This window comes from Xenopus tropicalis, chromosome 8 (assembly GCF_000004195.4).
Source record: "Xenopus tropicalis strain Nigerian chromosome 8, UCB_Xtro_10.0, whole genome shotgun sequence".
Taxonomy (NCBI): domain Eukaryota; kingdom Metazoa; phylum Chordata; class Amphibia; order Anura; family Pipidae; genus Xenopus; species Xenopus tropicalis.
Genome location: NC_030684.2, coordinates 63553767 through 63577294, shown reverse-complemented (window position 1 = coordinate 63577294; position 23528 = coordinate 63553767). Strand labels below are relative to the sequence as shown.

General features: G+C 37.7%; 1 protein-coding gene across 3 annotated transcripts in view; it reads right to left on the bottom strand.

Moving 5' to 3' along the window:
* The window catches only part of hdx (highly divergent homeobox), a 68904-nt gene that overhangs the window by 34988 nt on the left and 10388 nt on the right, over positions 1 to 23528 (bottom strand). For all 3 annotated transcript variants that reach the window (XM_012969462.3, XM_004916891.4, XM_002938541.5), the window contains exons 2-6: positions 17195 to 17302; positions 13703 to 13849; positions 11251 to 12357; positions 10639 to 10692; positions 4282 to 4428 (exon numbers count right to left, since the gene is read on the bottom strand). In XM_012969462.3, the coding sequence (XP_012824916.1) occupies positions 4282 to 4428; positions 10639 to 10692; positions 11251 to 12357; positions 13703 to 13849; positions 17195 to 17263 (1524 nt within the window). In that variant the 5' untranslated portion in view covers positions 17264 to 17302. The remainder of the gene's footprint in view (positions 1 to 4281; positions 4429 to 10638; positions 10693 to 11250; positions 12358 to 13702; positions 13850 to 17194; positions 17303 to 23528) is intronic.

The following is a 23528-nucleotide window of genomic DNA, read 5'->3' as shown; positions in this document are numbered from 1 at the left end:
CCAAATAATGTATGGGCTCATTTATAAAAAAAAAAAAAAAAAGCAAACAAAAGTCCAAAGCGCTAGAATGGATGCAGAAGTAACTTGCATTTATACATGTTCCTGGCAACTTGTAGCAAGCACTAGTGTGCCCATTCAGCATGCTCAGAAGATGGAGCACATGAAGGTTAGGGGACCCTTAAATTTCTAGTGTTTGGGTTCCCATAGTTGATTTTTTACAACTTACACTCTCAAGGTAAATCAGACTCATTACTGATGCTGCATTCATTGCTGCAACAGAAGTTATGCCATCGCCACAACAAAACTATGGACTGCAACTTGCATGCAATTCATGACATTAATGACATTGACACATCATGCAAGTTGCAAGTGCTCTTTTTTCCCCTGCAAAATGATATCTTATTACAATATCCTTGTGAGAGTGGTTGTCTGCAGTTCAAGCAGAAATGTGTATGGTCCATGTCATTACAGATGCAGCGAAGGAACAAAAAGTGCCTAGCCAGCGATTATTCCCTGTCTCCCAGTAATACAACTTTTTATATCATTCTGCTAGATCAAAAAGATGCAATTCTGATGTCGCAGCTTCTCAGATGATCAATAAAAAGCCTCTCACCTGAGGGCCTGCGTCTATATTTAGCAGCAGAGACAGAATGAGTAAGTACTTTCTAACACAGCTATTCATTATACAGAAGCTAAAATCTATTTCAGGCTCCTCATCAAGCCGCGCACAAGGCTTGTGTCTCATGCAATTTTAAAGGGCTTCTTTGGAGATGGGAAATTTGTGCTCTACCATAGAAAAGAGAACATTGCAAATCTATTTTATAACCAGCACTATTGCAGAAGCAACATTTTACTCAGAGTTTTTTCAAGTAATTCCTCGCCCCTAATGGATTTCTTTATTGAATTTTAAACCTTTCTGAGAAATGTTCCCTGTTTTATAACCAAAATAACTGCATCAACACAATGTACATTTAGAATAAAATACAAAAGATATATAGGACACACTCAAGAATATCTGTGGAAGCATCTCTGCTGCACAAACTTAATGAAATAGCTGTCATTTGGATATAAAAAGAGAGATCTCAGTTTAGGAAGAGAGAAGAGCCAGGAATCCCATCACGCCACATCATCTGTCTAACAGGAAAGTCCATCAGGGCCCAGTTTCTGATCTGCCAGGAAATCTACTTATGAGTCTCTCTGCCTAGAAATCTAATAGTTTAACAGATTTGTCCAGGGATAAAATCCATCTACTTCACACATTAAATACACTTGTTGCACAAGATTTTAGGTATGCTGTACAATAAACCACAGTGTGAAGATTTTAAACGACCCACAGTATACATAAGCATGTATGTATACAATTTTTTAGAAAGCTCAAAACACTCCCAGTCTGAACAGACCCCATTAGATATTGATACTATGACTTGGAAATATTTTTTTTAAAATAAAACAATTTTAACCACATCTTTTAATTAGTGGTGGTCCAGTTTGTGCCAGCCCATTAATTTGCAAGAAAAAGTGCACTGTAACCACCCTTAAGCTCATGGTCTGGGACATGTGCACCCCCTTGCGCTATACGGTGGGTTTACCCCCCATTTGTACCAATGTGTGATTGAGGAAGGAATCACATGTAACTTTAGGGTAATAGCTACCACAACAAGCAAGGGTAAATTGCAAACAAGGCTGATATCCCAAGAAGCTTGATAATTTTAAGGGTGAAGACACATGCAGCACTTGGTAGCTTACTGAATGCTATAACACTGAAGGCTATAATACTGAAGGCTATAACAGCTTGGAATATCGGTCAGGTGTTGTAAAGCCATTTATTAAAATTTATACAAATGTGTAAGGACTAGTGAGGAGCGAACCTGTCCCATTTTACTTCACCAAAAAATTAGTGAAATGGCAAAAAGTGGTGAAATACACAGAAGTCAATGGGTGTTTTTTTGTGCAAAATTTTTTTCGCATTGGAGTCTATGGGTGTTTTTTAGCAGTAAAACCTGGCAAAAAAAATAATTCATCACTAGTAAGGACTCATACAAACAAATTTTATTAGTAATGATATAATCAATTTTGAAAAAAAATGTTTGTCAATTTATACTAAAAAAAAAGATGCACTCAGGGATAAGATAGGACAACAAATGAATGCAAGATCGATCCAAGAAATTATCTTACAAAGTTTTTATCAACAGATATGTGCAGAGGACACACATATATCCCTTGAGATTACAAAATAGTAGATATTAATTTAAGCAATGGAAATGGCTTTTTCAGTAAAAGCAATAAGGATTCCAAATTCATTATGGCAAATACATCCAGGAAGAGGATGGATACATGTCTAGCAAAAAAGTATACCCAAGGTTAGATTAAATTAAGCTCACGCAGAATCATAATGCATTGTGACTTGCAATTTCCATCTTGGGAACAGGAAGGATTCTTTTCTCTATTCTAGTCTTAAATTCAGGAATGCATTGTAAATGAAAATATCATCAGTCGCTCTTACATTTTAAAATGATGGATTGTTTCCAGCCAACCATATTTACTGGGTGTCTATAAAAAAGTAATTAGGAAATTAGCCCAGAGAATGTGGGGAATTTAGCTCTTGTCAAATGATGCTTTCACTAATAAATGATTCTTGCTTCCAATAGCCGGCACTGGTTATCATTGCATCAGCTGCAATCATTATGTGACACATTTATTTTAATGGCATTCCCTCTCGTCAAATCAGATCTTTCCAGTAAGTATGCCACCATACAAAAACACAAACAAAATAAACAATCCCTATGACTTCTTTTAATATGTAGAATAATTTATCAAACATTCTGCACTTTACAGAGCAATAATGATATTTACTGTTCTTTGAAACATTGCCCCCAATTTTACATTTCTAACTTAAATGGTCAATAAATGGTCAAATCCTATCTTCCCATATGCAATTTTCATTGGAGAGTGAGTGATCCTCAACCAGTGACTCTCAACCAACCTTGTTCACCAACCCCTTTGGTGAATTTCTGAGAAGTTTTAGTTGCATAAAGACCATGGAGCATATTGATTAACATTGGAGACAAACAGCACCGGTGATGTTACCCACAGCATCCAATCTGCAATTAGATTTGCACGATCACCTACAAGTTGCAACATCACAGGTGATGTTTGTGTTCAATGTTAATAAATACATCCCCATGTGTACTGCCAAAGAGAGCCTACTGTGATCAGCCAATCCACATAGGGCTACCAGATCTATTATTTCATGCTTGTGTTGCTCTCCAACCTTTTTTTCAATATTTAGATGTTGGTCAGGGGTTGAAACATTTGGGGAGCCCTGATCTATATTATTAGCTGTTGTGAACAAATGTTCTATATATTAACTGATATTTAACTGTGGTTCAGGTATGTAAATGAACTCTGGCCTTTGGATCCCAAAATCACACAAGAGTTCCCAAACTATTCGGATGAAGAAACAATGCAAGAGTGGTTTTGGGACATGAATGCTCAAGCCCAAAGGCTTGAGCATTTATAAATGTGCCCCTATGTGCCACATACGCCCTGTGATCGAAAATACTCACTGCCACTGCTCCTCACCTGTGGACACTCCAGTTTGCCCACACACTTAGGTTACTCATTGGTGCTCCTTGAAGTTAGATATAAAAATAACATGATAGTAGCACTACGTATGGGCAGAAAAGAACTGGGAAGAAAGCATGCTCTCCCTAGTATTTAAGATCCACTACTTTATTAGGAAAACATCTTTGTATCTGGTCAAAGATATGTTTCTAGTAACAGATTCTCTTTATCAACTGTATTCTGCCATATATTTGTGCCCCCAAAGAGACAAAGATGAAAGCTGAAAACAGAAAATAAAAAGATCTTTGATTTATCTCCCCTTCTGTACTATGTGCCTGCTGTTTGAGTAGTGATGTTGTCTGCTGTTTCACTAAATGAATGTATTGTTTTTCTACTTACTAAAGTTTCTTTTAGTGGAGCAATCAGATTAATAGCCACAGCATGGGTTATCAGCAGACAACAGAGGGGAAAAAGTCACTTTGAAACCTGTTTTTTGGCCCTTTTTTATCCCTACTTAAAAATGTTTAGGACATACCTTTTGGGTGCTCCCTTTATGTAACAAAACATGAGAAAGTAGAATTTCCATTCTCAATGTTTGTTTATATATTTTCCCACATGTAAAGGCACTGATCACAATTTATTAAATCTATCCCTTGTAACCAATGTGTTTTGCGTGGGTGACCTCCGAGATTTTCAGCGCTTATGTTTTCTTCTTACCCGCACTATTTCACAGTCTACATTTAATTCTGAAGCCACAGCTTCTATCTTCTCTCTGCAAACCGAGCCCAAACTTGTCATGCCGTTATCCCAGTATTTCTTCAGCATTGCTAGATCATGGTCACTGAACTGAGTGCGGTCCTGGAGCTGCAGGGACAGAGCAACACTGGTAAAAAGCAATGTCAGAAACCAAATGAATACTTCTTTTACAAAGTCTTCTTATATGGCACCATGAATATTAGTACTAACGGAAATACTTTCAAAGCAAACATAGCATAAAAAAAGAAGTGCAGTTCCTTGCCAGTCTTTACAGGATCATGTCTTTGTACCTTATTTGCAGTTCAGCATCCTTATGCACCAACAGCTATGTTACTTTTTCTGACTGGAGGCTTAAGGACTCCCCATAATGCCAACAAATGAGTGCTCAATCTGTACACTGAACATAAAGGATTTAAAAAACACCACATTCAGATTTATGAGACTGCTCATAGCATCTCCCAAGAGCTGTTTTAGGAATCTCTACAGCAGTGATCCCCAACCAGTGGCCATGTAAGTGATAAAATCGACCTTTGGCTCACACTTAAGGCATCTTGATAAAAACTGATTTCTCTGTGTATAGGTTAGCCAATCCGGAAACAAACCGAAGAGCAGCATGCATAAAACACTATACAGGTAATGGATCATTACTGCTATGCACTGAACTGAAGGCATAGTTATTGGAGCTCGATGCCCGTTTAAGCCTATCATTTTCCTTTTACTAAATATATGGCGTCAATGTTCTTGCATAGCAGACAAGGAGGGTCAAATGATCTACATCTGCCATTAATAATATATGTCCCATGGTCACTGACAAAAAGAGACTTGATGCATCCTAAAGCAGTGATGGATGGAGATTTTGTAAGAGAAATGCATTATAAAATGAAAGTAAAAAAAAAAAAAAAAGCATAGAGTATATGTACTTAAAACTAGATCGATAATAATAATGACAATAATCATCAGAGCTTCCTAATGAACAGGAGACCTGAACGAAGAGCACAAGTATTTGTCTATGAAGATTCTCATTCATCCAGGTCATGATATACAGTATCTAGTAGAATTAAGTCTAAAACAACTGGACTTCTTCAGTTCAAATGACTGGTAGGGAATTCCCCGGTATTTAAACTCTTGATGGTAGTAGAGTCACAGACATCCAATCACAATGGTTCCATTGAACTTGTTCAGTTAGGCGTTGACATCCTTACCCCGGCAGTTTCACAACAGTTCACACTTCCAGTCATGTACTTTGAAGGATTAACACCTTCATCAATGAGAATCTTGGTACCATTGTGATTGGATCATACCTTCTTACACCTGTCAGTTTCAGCTAACACCTAACTGAACAAGTTCAATGGAACCATTGTGATTGGATGTCTGTGACTCTACTACCATCAAGAGTTTAAATACCGGGGAATTCCCTACCAGTCATTTGAACTGAAGAAGCCACTCGGATGAGTGGTGAAACGTTTTCAAGAAAAACTCAGAAAAGTCCAGTTGTTTTAGACTTAATTCTACTAGATAGCACAAGTATTTGCCTCTGTATCCTAAAAATACAATGTGAATTTATCTGTGAAATTTTCCCTAATTGTACAAAGGTAAACTTTGGCAGTTTGCAGTACATAAGCAATGACTTGCCTGTTTAAAAGACAAAGGAAATTGAATATTTTATTTTACTGTTGATATTGTATTCTAGAAACTTGCTTCCTATCCCTCCCTATGCAAGCTGCCATTCAAGTGTTCAAGTGTTGAAATTCCCTGCTTGCCAAATGTCAGCCATCAATCCTATGACAAAGCAGAGGTACACCTACCTGGGTAGTGTATGTATAAAACAAACACATATTCATCATGTATATTTGTTACTGACCAATATACAGGGCTTGTGATGAAATTTGCATCTATAACGAGAACTGTCTAAAAAGCAAAATACTGTAATGAAGTATGCATGTTCCCAATCCTAGCGTTCAGCACTGTCCAGCTGGAGATCCTCCACTATTATGGTACACAGTTTACAGTGCTCGGCAAAGGAAGAGTCAGGGCAGTGTAAGTATTGGGCATGCCACTCATCTTGCCCATTCGTAAAGTATGAATTGCATTGCCAGTCAATTAAGAGTAAAACAATTGTAATAAATTCAAAGAAACAAATTGATTTATTAAACAAAATCTCTATTGATAAGATGCTTATTTTATAGGACCTTGTGGAAAAACTATACCCCCAAACAATGTAGGTGTCTATAAAATATATTGCATAAACAAGCTCATATGAAAAACCCTGCTTCATCTAAATAAACCATTTTCATAAAAATATACTGTTTTAGTAGTATGTGCAGTTGGGTACTCCTAAATAGAAAACTGCCATTTTAAGAATTAAGGGCCGCCTCCTGGGATCATAGGATTCACAGTGCACACAAACAAGCCAAGGCACACATACATGCTAGGCCCCATCAGCCAATGAATGGACAGAGTTCTGCCTTTTGCTTCCACACGTCTTCCTGTTATATTTTATCCTTTATATAACAAAAAAAGGAAACTTGGTATTCTGATGAAAAAGCTGTATTTTACCGCTTAAAAGGAAATGTAATTCTAAGACAACATCTAATAGCAAAAGAAGTAGCTATTGAACGCAATTTCTGCCTGGCTGTTTCTATTTTTAGTTTCAGTTTGGACTCCTGAAGCAATGCAGCAGAAGCCAGGAAAAATGACTTCTTGCAATGTGTTAATGTTAATACTGTTTAGCACTCTTTATTTGGGACTTAGTAATTTGGTAGCATGATAGAGCTCAGCTACAGAACTGACATGGTTATCTCCCTTAAAATTGTCCAGACATTAAAAAAAAGTGTTAAACAGCATAGAATGGTCAGGATTAGAGTCCCTTTAAACTAATTCTCTTATTACAGAGGGAGGGTCGATGAGGTATAAAGAAGAACGTTTTTTACTTTTACTTGTCTTCAGTGTCAGACTGGCCCACCAGGATACCAGGAAAACTCCCAGTGGGCCCAGGTGTCAGTGGGCCCTTTTGCTTTTAACTATTTAGCCTATTTCATGTCATGGTCATGACAGATGGAAGAATAGAGTATAGTATGTAGTAGAAAAGAGACTAGGATAATAAAGAGTTTGAGAGAGGAGAGGAGGAATTAAACTTTTGAGAGTAGGCCCATGGTTCAGGGTTTTCTGGTGGGCCCCTGCCATCTCAGTCCGACACTGCTTGTCTTTCTGATCTAGGAAAATGCTACAGAAATGAATATTTGTAGACAATACAAATGTTATTTATTTACAATATGTTGTTCCTTTTTATTTTCTGTGCTTATGTGGCTATAAATCCCCTTGTGTAGATCAGCCTTCCTGTGGAAGTTAGCCTATTTACTGGGCCAAAGTTCCATTTTCCCTATAATCTCTTTCTCAGTCATGCAAGTGGGGAGATACAATGCTGAAGTGCACTCTGTATTACACCAAGTAAAAGGAAAGCAAGGGAACACAAAGCATAGTCAGTCAGAGAGGAAACAAGATCACCAGCCCACTGCTCCTGAATAATGCACCTAAACAGCAGGACCCAATCCTGTTCTGTACAGAGAGGAGTTGCTACATAATAAATGGTAGCAAATTACCCTCCAACATGAAACAAATCTTAGTAATCAATGTTTTGCCTGCTGTCAAACTATGTCTTTCTTTATTTCATACCCCACAATTATTTTCAATGCTTATGTTTAGCAAAGAAAAAAACCTTAACCCCTCTTCTTGAACAGGTAATCACAATATAGTCTACTCATGTACAGTGTTTAATATAGTTCTGCTCTGTTTTCCATGGGTGGGTATAAAGCTTAACTATACTGGAAATTATTGCATTCATATAAGCACAAATCACAGGCTTGTGTGAATTACTGCTAATGATAGTCATATATGGTTTAACATTTTGTATTCAATAAAACCTTACAGTAATATGTAAAAGGCTGCCATCAGGAATCACAGACCCCCACATTATTAAGAAAGCAAGGATGGCCCTCAAAATTATTAGTCCATTGATCACATGGGCCCCTGGGCAGAGGGCCCTGTCAACAAGTAGAATGCGACCCATATTAAAAACCACACAATTGATCTGCCCAGGTCCCACCCAGTATACCTAAATCTAGCAAAGCAGTTTTGTGCACTTATAAATCATGTATACTTATCTAAGGCTTCAGGGTTTCTTTTACTGGTATTTGCTATTTGATAAATGTACCCCTTGGCATATTATACCTACCGATTTTTAGCAAATTTTCTATTGGTCTTAATTTTTGTTATTGTGTTTTAATTATGACCCTTCCTCTTTCTCCCTCTTTTCAGACTTTAGTTTCAAATGCTATTTGGTTGGGGGGTTCGCTGACTTCAGAAAAAAAACTCTCAGTGAGGCTGCATTTTTATAGTTATAATTTTTAATTCCTGATATTTCTATAGTGGTTTTGTCTCTTCTGAATTCCAAACTGCTGGCTGGTTACTAGGATAAGTGAAACCCCTAGCAATGAAATGGTGGTTAAAAACAGGAGAGCTTCAGAACAAAAAGATAAGTAACTGAAAAAAAAATGAAAAAATAAAGCTCAATTTATACTCAAGACTATAACACTATTTTGCATTAAGCATGAGACCATTTCCCCCAAGGTGGGGTTGAAATGGCTCCTATGAGTTAAAGAATAACTATAATAGTTTCCATTTCAGTCCGTAGAATCACATATGTTTGTGAAGAAAAAAAAAATTCATATGTTTATGTATATTTTTTACATAAGCTCAAATTAATTATCTTGTGTGGGAATTTTTTTCCTTTTATTTTATAGTAAACTACCCTTTCAACCTGAAATACAGAGTTCCTTAAACAATTTTGCATGGTGCCCGGATTAAGTCTTAGAGGTAAAAATACCTCTGAGGCACGTTCAAATGTAAAAAGACTTGGGGAACAACAAAGCATAAGACATGTTTCTGTGGGTGCCAAATAAGGACTGTTATTGGCTATTTGGTGGCCCCTATGTGGACTGGCAGCCTACAGGAGACTCTGTTTGGCAGTACTTTGGGTTTTTATGCAACCAAAACTTGCCTCCAAGCCAAGAATTCAAAACTAAACACCTGTTTTAAGGCCACTGGGAGCAACATCCAAGGTATTGGAGAGCAACACGTTGCTCATGAGCCACTGGTTGGGAATCACTGGGATACTGACAAAAAACATATTTCTCCATGAGTGGTGGCCATGCCCAGCTGTTAAGATTAAGAACTGCCAGCACAAGTGCCTGGCCTTAATTTATAAGTGGCAGACCACAAGTGGCCCCCCAGCTGTTACAAAACAAAAACTGCATGCATTATAAATTGGAGGCAGTTAAATGGGGACAACTTGAGGTCCACTGTCTGATATATTCTATTGGACAAAAGCATGTTCCTCCATGTGAGTGGTGGTGCTCTAGCTGTTTCAATTAAATCACAATTTACTTAATCTAAGGTTGAAGGGAGTTGTTGCTGGCAGCAGGATAGTATGCAAGAACTAGTACTTTAATGGAGTCTCTTATACACTGTAGAAGATGAACAAATAAATGTAATGGGGATGAGATGTAATAGTTAATAATTTGGATACAATAGAAGTTTAGCTTCAGGGAAAAGCTGCAGCATCTGTAACTGAGTCTAACATGAGCAGAAATATAGAGAGAGAGTTAAATCAGGCCAGGAGCAGAGAGAGTAGAAAGAGACAGGGTGGGAATTAGTTGGGTTAGGAGCAGAGAGACATGGGGGAGGGACTGGGGCTGTTATTGCAGAGTTCTGCTTGTCACTCACTGATATTACCAGGTTATGCTAATGATGATGTGCTGTCAGCTCTTCTAACTCCTAGAGAAGAGAAGGGGAGGGTCCTGGGGAGGATTTGGGGATTTTTTTTTTGGAGAAACTAGAAAAGTATGCTAAAAATGTATGCTAAAAACTGCATTAGCTTCAATTTTTTAACAAGTAAAATCATATAAGGCTAAGTGAAAGTCTGGGTGTATGTCCCCTTTAAGTCCTTTAATTTGTGCCAAGACAAAAAGGCCTATAACTGCTTACAATTTACAGGAAAGGACAAATTATCCCATTCATGATCACGTCCCTAAAATATCTACATTTCTGCTCACACAATACTAATTAATTGTACTTGTAAGCAGAAAGCCAACTAGCAAAAGTACAATAGAATGATTCATACATATTTTCTGACATTCATTGCCCACATCTGGAGAGATGCGATTTCCATTTTAGCAAAACAGCAAAGACATGTCATATATAAACACAATAAAAATGCCATTCCCACAAAATGCTCAACTACTACTTAATTAAGTCCCTTACTGTTCTTTTCCTGGAGCACTCAGTAATCCAAGGCACTGTGAGGTTTCCTGAAATCTGTAGATAGAAAGCCACTATCAGCAATATTTTCACACAATTACATTTTTCAAGATAAAGATGCATTCAAAGAGAGATCATAATCATATTTCCAATAAGCATTTTAGCATCACTGTCAAATACAAAGTTAACAAAGGAATTTCAATGCAATATCCCCAAATAAAGGCCTAGTGCTGTCCTTCCAAATTCTGCAGTCATCAAAATGTAATCTTTATTTTGCTCCCACTACTACATGAAGAATATAAAGTACATCTACAACTAATACAGTAAATGCAGAAATAAATAAGGACAGGCTGTAAAACTACTAAGTGCATACATAAATATAGAAGAACCCCCATTTTAGGGGACCAGAAAAAAAAGGTGTAAAATTCAGAAAAATATTAAGTATACAGGAAAACTTACTATCAGGGGATGTAAAATTTAGGTTTCACTGTACTGCAGTGATGGGAGCTTCCAGGGTATGTTTATGCACCTTAATGAAAGGTTAGCTGTACAATAAGTGCACTCTCAGTTAAATGCATTTACTAATGAGAAATGTCATAAACCCGAACAACTTACCTGGTAGTTATTTTGGTTCTGTGAGAGTCTTAGTTGAGGAGATGCTGTGTAGGGTGGATGCATACTGTTCCTTGATACATTACCACCAGGATATTGTGTGCTGGTTGTGTTGTGTGTTGAGGTATTATGTGATAAGTAGTAGTCTCTGTTCTGATACATCAGACCTTCTTCTCTTGTGTTAGGGGCCATTGTCTTACAAGTCCCTGTTCTTACTGGTGTAGGCGATAAAGCGCAGTGATTCTCCAAATTAGGGGAACTGTCATTCTCCCTATATCTTAAACATGCATGGTTTTGTGCAGCCATAGATGCCAGTTCTTCCTCCCGAGCATACTCATCATCAACATCTCCTGTTTCCATTGCAATAGAAAAGCAACTGCTCTCAACCAAACGCGGCCTGTCCTCTACAGTACCTCCTAAAGTCCTTGAAGAATGTTCTGTAGCAGCCAATGAAAATACTTCACGGATCTCTAGATTTTTTAAGCCACAAGACGACTCTCTATTTCTTTGCCCCACAAACACATGCCCAGTGGGACTTACACTGGGTCGCTCTGATTTGTATAACCTTTGGCCTCCAGGAGGATCTGGCACACTTTTTATAGACCAAGTCATTGTTTTCTGAGGGGCTATTCTTTCTAGCATTTGACCAGTAGATACACTAAAATTTTTCTTGGCATACAGAGAGTTGGGGGGGTTTGCTACACTTGGCTGTCGTGATACCATAACAGTCTTCTCATCCAGCTGCTGTAATGAGCTTTTTGACACAGGTGCCTGCCGTTGCACAGGAACATGCATTTTCAGATACTCGCCTTCGGTTCTTTCAGTTGGTCTGGGCAGGTTGGGTTTAAGTGTCTCAGTCTTAGGAGATGTGGTTGGAGGAGTAGACCCCTGTCTAGTCAAAGAATTACTTGTACTGTACACACAGTTCATGACTAGATCACTATTACAAGAAGTCTGCAGAGGTTGGGTTCTAATACTTTTTGGCACATTTCTTACAGATACTTCTGGAGGACGTGAAGGAGAGTTTGACACTGACCCCGGTAAAGCAGTTCCAGAATCTGTATAACTTTTACTGCTGCTCATTTTTCTTCTTTTGTTTCCAACCCAAGTCTAAGAAAAGAATATAGTTATGGGCGGTTAAGTCTGATGGCAATTCTTCTATTGCCTTAAGTAGCACAGTGAAGCATTTTATTATATACGTATAAACAAATCATAAACATTTCTTTGAAACAGAAAGAAGAATGTAACTGAAAACTCTTTAACTCTTGATGTGTTTTCTCTCCATTAACGTTATCTCAGGATAAAATGGCATTATCTGAATAATGGAACTCAGGCCTCCAGATCACATTTGTATTCATACTAAATGTTTTTTCTAAAATAATTTGTGTGACAGCTTTTGTAAGAGGCTATAAGCAAGCAATTGTACTAAGCTACCATGAAATATGTTCTGAACACAAAAAACACTCAAATTAAAGTCTATAACTATGCACTTTAAACATCTGTTACATTGAAATCGAATAATGCAATCCAGTCTACTGAATAATCTAATCACAGGGTTGTGACTTTTACAGAACTCTGAAATTTAGCCACCAAGGGTAAATATAATTTCAATAATATGTCACCCTGTTCCTTTTCTCAGCAGCAACTCATAAATCCTTTGGTCCCCATACCAATACTGAGAGACATATCGTGCTTGTCACAAAAACATACTAACATTTTATGTTTGATCCATTTCCTTTTAAAAAATGTTAGGCCCTTAATAAGTGGACTGTCCTAAAGAAAAATATAACCTAGGGAAAGAGACAGATCATCGTCTATCTGATGAATCTCATTGGTGCAGCCTGACTAAATATGTACTGGATTTAATAATAACCAACAAAGCTGACATTATTACAGTGTTTGGCCAGCTAAAATTTTAAAATATGCCACAGTTATAGTGAGTGAAATAATACACTCACTATAACTATTCTGTTTCTTATCACAAGTTATCTAAGAACCTCTCCCCTATTCCTATGATAAACAATAGTCCAAAATAAGAGAAAAATATACCTTATTATAAAGTCATGCTTCGTCATTTTATCAACATTATCCTGACTAATATCATTATAGTTAACGAGGGTACAGTATTCCTTATATAATTACACATTATCTGATATATTTTAATTTGTTGCATCTCAATATCACAAGTTTAGAGTTGAGCAAGGCACACATGGGTAATGAGCATGAAATCAATTTGCATTTGTGAAATTTGGTCATATGTATATGGCCAGAATTTACATAGTGGATCAAACAGAAACAGAGAATGGGATGCTACCCATTATATTTCAGTTCAAGGCAATAACATTCATTGTGGCTGGACCTTTACTTGGCCTACCAGGGGATCCACAGTGAGGGAGATTTCCAAATTACCAGCTTAAAGAATAAGGGAGCAGAGTGGGTTTCGAACAGCACTTACCCTGACTACACTGAAATCCAACTTGGTTTCTTGCGCACATTGCAAAATGAGCTGAAAGCAACTTTTACTCTGATTAGTCATTCCATTGTCATAATATCTCTGTAATATTCTCTGTTGCTCTGTAGTAAAAACAGACCTAAGGTTCATCTGACAAAACAGAAGAAAAAGCTATTTACTTCTTTATATAAAACATCATGAAAAAGGACAGAGTACATATGATTGTATTTTTTTTTTTTTTTTACAAAAGAGCATAAAACCATTTTATATCTTAGTTGTAAAATCTGCAGTACCATTATACAATAATGTGCATATTCCAGTAGTAATGTGAAGGAGGCTAACTTTTAATTAAAACATTCTCAAATAAAATGTCTTCCCCATACACCATACATAATGAGCTTTAAAAAATTATAGGTTTATAAAGAATTGCACCGTTTGGTAAAATACAGCATATATGATGACGATGACGGAAGGAAGCAATGTGTGCTTGCACGTATCAGCTTTTGGGTATGTCAGATTATTATTATAGTGATACAGGAATGCAAGGGCTTCTTTATTAACAACTGAGAAGCAAATCAGTTTGGGGACCCAAAATTGGTTTGAAAACAATGATTAGCCTAATTTAATTATTGACTATTAAAGTAAAATATTTAACTTTTCTAAAGTGAAGACCAAGCATAATCAGCACGGGAGGCGCAAGTTTGTATCCTAGGTTAAGAATCACTGACCTAGCAAGTTACACTATGTTCCCTAAGCCCAGCAGAAAAGGTATGGCTGACTTGTACTTACCCTTTTACTATTATGTACTCCTACCCCAGGTGTTGACTACAGGATTTGGGAGTATGTGGGTAACCACATATGCTTAATTGACTAGTAGATATGAAAACATTACAGTATCACAGTTTTCAACACTTGGTGGGTTAACTATTTTACATAGCACACATGAGGGTTGATTCACTAAAGTGTGCTAACGCTTATCACAAGCTTTTTTGCTTTAAAATTGACGTGAAAAAACGTGCGATTCACTAAAGTATTATCGCATTTGTTAAGTCACATAACACGCGCGTTAAATAGCGCGCAACCGAATGCGTTCATTTTACCGCATTGCATTAATTCTCGCACAGAAATATTACTAACGCATGATTCACAAACACTTACATGTGCTAAATATTGCATTTGTCTATGCGAAAATTAACACCTACTTGGGGCAGGCGGTAATTATAGAAAAGTTCAGTTCATGAGCTTTTGGCAACACAATATGGACTTTGCAGTGTGATTTATTCAAGTATGTGTTGGCCCTAGAGTCATGTAGCCTCCAGTTTGCAGGGAAATGGTCATTTTCAAAAAAAGTAGTTTTACGAACGTAATGGTGTGTATGGCTAATGTGGCGTGCGAGTAATAAGTAGCGACTTAAATAACGCAAACAGCATCGTGTCTTAATTAACGCAAATATTCTTTTAGTGAATTGTGCGTTAAGACACGAAAAATAAGATGCAATAAAATTTTTAACGCATGCTATAAATAGCGCTCGTTTTATCGCACTTTAGTGAATCAACCCTATGATGTGATTACATGATCATTCTAGTTTAATACCAGAGAATGTAGTAAGGTACTAATGATGTGGGTTAGATATTAGTTGTATCTTTTAACCTACACAAAAGCATCCAAATATCACCCCCAGGGATGAAGGGATACACCTAAAAGTCCATGAAGTGGTGCTTTGTCAGGCCAACAATGCTCTCTTTTTAAACACCAGTGCACAGCAGGAGGTGGGAGAAGGTGATCTCTATACAGCCAACTAGGTAACTATTATGCAGTAATTCTAGAAGCTCTATAAGGCTGCGTGGTGCAAATTTCTCTTAGTAAATAAGTCTTCATGTAATTTACCCAAAATGCAAAAAACTTTTTTCAACTAAATCCTGCAAGTTTTTCAAAGGTACGATAAGGCAATTTTCATGTAATTAATCCCTGAATAAAGTCCCCATAGCCGAAATATCCACAGTAGCAGTGTTAATAAGCTTAACTGTCCAACAGTGGTTTTGCAGATCAAATTTCCTACATGACCGATCAACTACTAGCATGTTTATAAGGTCCATTAAAGGTTACCTACAGTCTGGTGCAGGGATTGCACTTGATCATCCTCACAATATGGTTACCAACATGTTTTCTTGGATAACACTTGGTTATGTAAATCTCCTTTATTTAAACTATATATATATATATATATATATATATATATATATATATATATAAACATACATAAAGAGATGTGTGGCACCAAAGTTTAGTTTCAACCCCAAGCATAGTGCATAGCCAAAATTCACATGTACAAATAAAACATTATAATATTGTGCATATGTGGACACACTAAGAAGAAGGTGTGTGCACATGAGTTGCAAAAATAAAGACACAGAGGCTGTGATAGAACTACATTTTAATTAAAGATTGTAACAAATAATGTTAAAATATTTTAGACAACGTGACGCACAAGATCGAAGTGGCCATCTTAAATTCTGATTCCTTTCTAAAGTGCTCATAATTTTATATTAAATGTCTTTCTTTTGCTAGGAAATGTGTGTTAGGACTCAAGCAATCTCAATCATTGTCACATCTGGGACCCAAGTAATGTCTAATTATGCCAAACACTTATGATCATAATGACATTGTTTTTCGCCACCTAGTTATATCATGGCCCCAGTTTCCTTATTTATTCTTTTCATTCATATGGGTCCCCATATGCACAATATTATAATTATTTATGGTACACCTATGCATTATGCTACCCCTTGGCTGAAAACTAAACTTTGGTGCCACACTTCACTCTATAATGCAGATTTATGAAAGGTCAAAATGAAAATTGTATTTGTTCTTGATAAAAAATATATAATTTAATTACATCTTCTTCCTGTTATTTACTAATACATTTTCACAGACCTGCCCTTATGTACAGTTGTGCATTTTTGTCAAAACAGGATGCCTTCAGTCAATGCAAGGCATGATAAAATCAGGGGGTTTCCAAGGAATTTTGGAGTACAATATGGAGCTCAAAGTCAGTAAAATGTCTCTCTGTTACCAATCATTGGTCTTAAAGCAATATGATGACTTCAAGCACATTTCAAAAAGCACCCAGGAATGGTTAAAGAAGAAGGAAAGTTATAATCACTTGGGGGTGCCAAATGTCAGGCCCTGCTCCATTCCACGTGAACCAATAGCAAGCAATTAACATGGTTGCTATTGTGACACACAACAAAACAAGGAACACACCCAATTGGAGATGTTTTTTGCGCATGCGAGCAACATTGATGGCAGCCATATTAATGACGTCTGCAAACTAAAAATGGAGCCTGCGACTGAGCTGAAAGAGAGAAACTTACACAAATAAACTGCAATACAGATATTTTAAAAAAAATAAAACAAACCTATCAGCCAGCTTCAGCAAAGGGTAATAATTAATAATTAAGGTTTTTTTAAGAACAGGGTTCAAAAGGAACATACCTCTGGCTGGTATCCCTGAGACCCTGTGGAGGTCACTTCCCCAACATTTGGAGCCACAGATCCCTCCATAGCACAAGTTTGACAGTGCTATTGGCAGTGATATCAGTCCTAGTAGAAAAAAATACAGTGAATGCAAATTCTCAGTTGTGCAAGACAAAAAACAATCGTATTGGTTAAAGGTGACGATTCAATTTATTAACTTTTAGCTTTTATTTGTTAAAGTTGGTGATTCAAGCTTTTCAACTTTTATTACAAAGCTGTCAATATTCTGAAAGAACTGTACAAATATCTGTGCATACAGTACATATATTCCAACAAAATATACAGTATAGGTATGGGATCCCTTATCCGGAAACCCATTATCCAGAAGGTTCCAAATTACGGGAAGGCCATCTCCCATAGACTCCATTATAAGCAAATAATTATCATTTTTAAAAATGATTTCCTTTTTCCCTGTTATAATAAAACAGTACCTTGTACTTGATCCCAACTAAGGTATAATTAATCGTTATTGGAGGCAATACAAGCCTATTGGGTTTATTCAATATTTAAATGATTTTTAGCAGACTTAAGTTATTGAGATCCAGATTATGAAAAGATCCCTTATCCAGAAAACCCCAGGTCCCAAGCATTCTGCATAATAGGTCCCATACCTGTATATATAAAATAATTTCATCAGTGTTTTTTGCTAAAAGTAGGGAATATCACACTGACTGATAACCTTGAACCTGTTTGTACCCACAAACTACACTGTGGCCCAAAACCCAGCTTCCTGCAATTAACATGATGTCTCACAGGCAGGGTGACTGAGAGGCATATTTATTATGCTGTGTAAAAAACGGCGAGAAAATTTGCCACATATCGCCAGGCTTCGCGTGTAAAAACGGCGTAAAAACAGGCGTAATTTCTTACGCGTTTTTTCTTCCACCGGAACTTATGGAAAATAACGGCGTAATACCCGGCGTTCAGACGGCGAACTCTGCCATTTATTTTACACAGCTTTTTACTCCGTTTTTTCGGCGAATTAGTTTTACACAGCATAGGCAAAGTTATATTTTGTGTTGACTTGTGCTTTAATTAAAGCTCATCCACTAGTGACACATAAGAACCAGCTTATTGTTTTTGCATTTTTTACACACTTGCTCCTTTTATTAAATACTGTTTTTTTTTACATCCAAGACAGCCAGAATAATCTATTTATATTAGAGGGGTAATTCACTTCAGAATTAACTTTTTTGTAGACAGAGATATTCAGAAACAATCTGCATATGGCCTACATTTATATCATTTTTAGTTTTTGTAATACAGGGACCTGTTATCAAGTATGCTTGGGACTTGGGTTTTCCAGGTAAAGGGTCTTTTCATAATTTGGATCTCCATACTTAAAAAAATATTTAAACATTAAATAACCGAATATTATTGTTTTGTCTATTAATTATATCTTAGTTACCTTCAAGTACAAGGTACTGTTTTATTATTACAGAGAGTAAGGAAATAATTTTTAAAAATGTGAATTATTTTCTTAAAATGGTAGTCTATGGGAGATGGCCTTCCCATAATTCAGAGCTTTCCGGATTGCTACCTGTCTGGTTTTGAACTGGACAGCCTGGCTTTTCAAGGGTTTTAAAGCCCAAACGCAACTTTGCTACTGGGACCCTTAGGGGCCGATTTACTAATCCACGAACGGATCGAAAGCGCCCGAATGTGTTTTTTTCGTAATGATCAGTATTTTGCGATTTTTTTTGTCGCTGTCGCGACTTTTTCGTAAATTGTTGCGACTTTTTCGTAGCCGTTACGACTTGCGCGAATTGTCGCGACTTTTTCGTAGCTGTCGCGAAAAAATCGGAAAGGTTTGCCCACCGTTTACTAGCGCTCAATACGAAAAAGTCGCGACAACTCGCGCAAGTCGTAAGGGCTATGAAAAAAGTCTCGACAATTCGTGCAAGTCGTAACGGCTACGAAAAAGTCGCGACAATTCACGAAAAAGTTGTGGCGGCAACGAAAAAAACGCAAATACGACGAAAAAGTTGCAAAATGTTTGTTTCCAATCCGATTTTTTCCCATTCGGGATTCGGATTCGTGGATTAGTAAATCAGCCCCCTAGTCTTCCCAATACTCATTCCCTTGCATCATCATTTCACCCTATGACATCACCATCCAGTTTCATATACTGCAAAAGGTGGCAGCCCTACATAAAGCATAAAAATAAACTAGACAAATGTCAAACTCTGCTCTCCGCTTATTTTTAAGGTTGAATATTACATTAAAGGAAAACTATACCCCTATACATCCTTTCCCTTGGTCCACCATTTAGTGATGGGCTGAGTGCTCATCAGAGATCACATGACCAGAAATAATGCAGCGCTAACTGTAACAGGAAAAAGTGTGGGAGAAAAAGACAAAACTCCGTCCATTAATTGGCTGATGGGGCCTAGCATGTATGTGTGCCCTTTTTTGTTTGTGTGCACTGTGAATCCTATGATCCCAGGAGGTGGCCCTTAATTCTTAAAATGGCAATTTTCTATTTAGGAGTACCAAATGACACATACTACTAAAAAAGTATACGTTTATGAAAATAGTTTATTTAGATGAAGCAGGGTTATTATTGTTATTAACATTTATTTATAAAGCGCCAACATATTCTGCAGCATTGTACAATAAGTGGGTTTTACACATGAGCGTGTTTATACAATATATTTTTATAGTGACCTACATTGTTTGGGGGTATAGTTTTCCTTTAATAAACATAAACACCTAATATGTTAGTACATAGTATCACTGTTCAAAGCCTGCTGTTTTCAGAGTCAAATCAACAAAATGCCAAGAACAAGCTAAGTCCTTTGTCTATGCTGCTGTTTCTGCTTATTTTCTGAGCATGTTTTCATTCACAATTGTGTTAGAGGTGATATATATTCCTTGAAGACTTTTCTGGCAGATTTTTGAGCAATACTCTATCATACTTAGTATACAGGTGTATGGAGGCTACATTGAATATTTTCTGGCTGATCAGATGTGACACAAAATTGGCAAAGAAACCAGAAATATGGGTCTTCAGTGGGTATTTGACCCACAGAATAACTTTTACTGTGTGTCCTTAGGTTGATTTGGAGTGCATGCAATCTCTAATAACTACCTTGTTAATAAACAGCACTACAATAAATTGACTTTAACAATCTAACTCTTTTAATAAATACAAACAAACAAGATTGAGGGTAAATAAAACAAGACAATGACGATGCCTACACATTACAAATACATCTTTTGTTAGTCCAATGACTAATATACAACTATATTGTTTAAGCTGAACAAAGTAACAAATAAACATGAAGATTTGGGGCAGATTTACTAAAACTCTATAATTCTATTTTTTTTTTTCAAATTTGACTAAACTCATTTTCCTGAATGTCTAATATTTACTAAAAAAAAGTTGCACGGAAAAGTAGCTGCAAGAAAAGTCATAAAAAAGTTGGGATTTTCAGACAAAACCCAGAGAAATCTTTAATGTTTTTAGACAAAAGAAAAAACTTCAAGGAAAGGGACCTTTGCCATTGACTTCTACATGAACTCTCCAAGTCAAATTGTCGAATTCGGATTTTTAGCCATTTAGACACATAGGGCCTGATTCACTAAAGTGCGATAAAAATTATCGCACGCTTTTTTGCGGTAAAAAAGACGCAATAATTAGCGCGCGATTCACCATAGTATTATCGCGTGCGATAAGTCGCCATTTTCGCGTGCGGTATTTCACGCGCTAGTTTTACCGCATGCGTTAATTTCCACGCTGAAAAGAATACGATCGCATGATTCACTATAACTTTGGCGCGCTAAATATCGCATTCAGCTATGCAAAAATTAACACCTACTACAGGCAGGCGAAAAATTATAGAAAAGTACAGTAAATGAGTTTTTGGCAATAAAATATGGACTTACAGTGTTATTTATTCAAGTATGTGTGTTTTTACTCAATTTTACTAAAGTCTTGGCATGTATGGAATTATATACTAATATACTAATACACAGTACTGTAGCGGTGAATATGTTGTCGCCAAAATATACAGTACTATAGCGGTGAATATTTTGTCGCGATAATGTACTGTACTGTATCGGTGAATATTTTGTCGCGCAAAATACATTACTATGTATATTTTGGCGATTTTTTTTTATCGGGATTTTGTAATCTTGCGACTTGCGGACATTTTGTGGCGTGGCGATTTTGTAATCTCGTGACATGTGCGACTTGGGGCCATTTTGTGTCATTGAGCCTGCAGCCACCAAACTGAGAGGACATGCCTGGGGTTTCTGACTTGCTACCAGGGGAGAGGCGCTACATTATCAGCATGCTCCTGTGTGCAGGATATGACGACCCTCCCCTGGGGGACTTAGGGGTCCACGAAAGGAAGAGAGCCATCCTGCGCGACCTCCAAGCCGGGTTGCGCGGGGGCTTCCAAATTGATGTGGACCCCCGCCAGCTCCAGCGGCTGTGGTCTGATCTGAAGCGCAGGAGCCCAGAACTGGTTGCTGAAATTGCGGAAGGTAATTATTGTACTTTATTATGCTTTTACAGTATACGTTCAGTAAAAGATTTAGCAAGTAATTTGAACTAAAGGTACAAATGTAAGAAATGTCAGGGATGATGAAAGTAACATAGTAACATAGTAAGTTGGGTTGAAAAAAGACATACGTCCATCACGTTCAACCATAATGCCAGTGAGGAACTGAAACGTTGGTCACAATAAACCTCTGAATATTATTTCACATCTTTGTGACTCCTTGTCCAAATCCTGTGTGTGCTGTCACCCCATGCCTGTCTAAATTTTGTTTTGCCACAGGCACCCAGGTGTTATTGTTCCTTATGGTGTGCAGCTTCCCAGCACTTCCTATTGTATATATATATATATATATATATATATATATATATATATATATATATACACACACACATGTATTTTCAAATACATATGCATAAATAAGTTTAAAGCAGGGGGGAAGCAACAGGGAGCGGCCCATAGTGTGAGTCATTTGGGGGAAGGGCCACGAATGTTTTAGGGGGCCCTGGCTAACAATGTCTGTGTGTCCTTTGTATTGATGTGAGGATTCACAGGGGGAGGGGCCATTGGGGGCGTGGGAGGAGGGGGGCCCAAAAAATGTTGTTGTGAGGGGCCCCGTTATTTATGATGGTGTATGAATGTATATATATATATAATATATTACACAAAATAACATCTTGCAATACTATTTCATAACTTCAGCTGGCGCCTCCCCCCAGGCCCAACTCCAGGCCCTCCAGGCTCTACCGGCCCAGCAGGCTATACCGGCCCCCGAGGCCCGACCTCCTCCGGCCCCAGCGGCCTGACCTGTGGCCCAACCAGCGGCCCAACCTGCGGCCCCCGAGGCCCATCCACCGGCCCCCGAGGCCCAACAATTGGCCCCACAGGCCGGACAATTGGCCCCAGAGGCCCGACCACCGGCCCCAGAGGCCCCAGGACCCAGCCAGGCCCCCGAGGCCCCAGAGGCGGATGAAGGCGAGGAGGCCATGGAGGCCCCGGACACCCCCCCCCTTTACTCCTCCCCCAGTTTGTCCCCAGTTTCCCTGGCCCTTGAGTTCCCCTCCCAGCCCCCCGGATGCCAGCCACCAGGTTCTCCTGCCGACGAAGGCCCATCAAGTCGGTCCATGCAGGAGGACCTGGACAATATGAGGGCTGAGCTGGCCCAGCTCTGGGGGGAAGTGTCCGAACTGAGGAGGAACTTTGAGGAACTCAAGGGCAGCAAGCCCTAAGTTTTTTTTCCCTCCCCATTTTTTATTTTAAGCTTTTATTATTATAGTAAAATTTAAGATTTTTATACTTTTGAACTGAGTAATGTCTCATTATTTATCCTTCCTTGATATGGTATTCTTATACTTTCATGTAGTTTCCCCTACACTCTTACATTTAGCAGTAACAGCATCAATATGCTTTATGGGTTAAATGTTTGCAAATATTCTGGCAACAATTTTGTCTTGAGCCCATTTTGCTGAATAGTAAAACTTGCGTTAATTACTACGTAGCGTATTTTCTGGCGAGTGTGATAACTGCCAATCCAATGTTTTGTTGCCAGAATAATTGCAATATTATATTTGTCCCTGTTTAATAAAGTGCCCATAACATATTTGCCGTTTATTCTGTGTCTAAAATCTCCCACTTAATTTAAGCCACTTTAGCAAACGGACCCCTAAGTATTTGGCTAAATATTGTTAAATGCCCCCCCCCCCCCCCCATTTTATTATCTCTAGCACTTCTTTTTTTTTCTTACTTATATTTTTATTGTTTTTTTGTGGTTTTTTTTGCAAATAAAC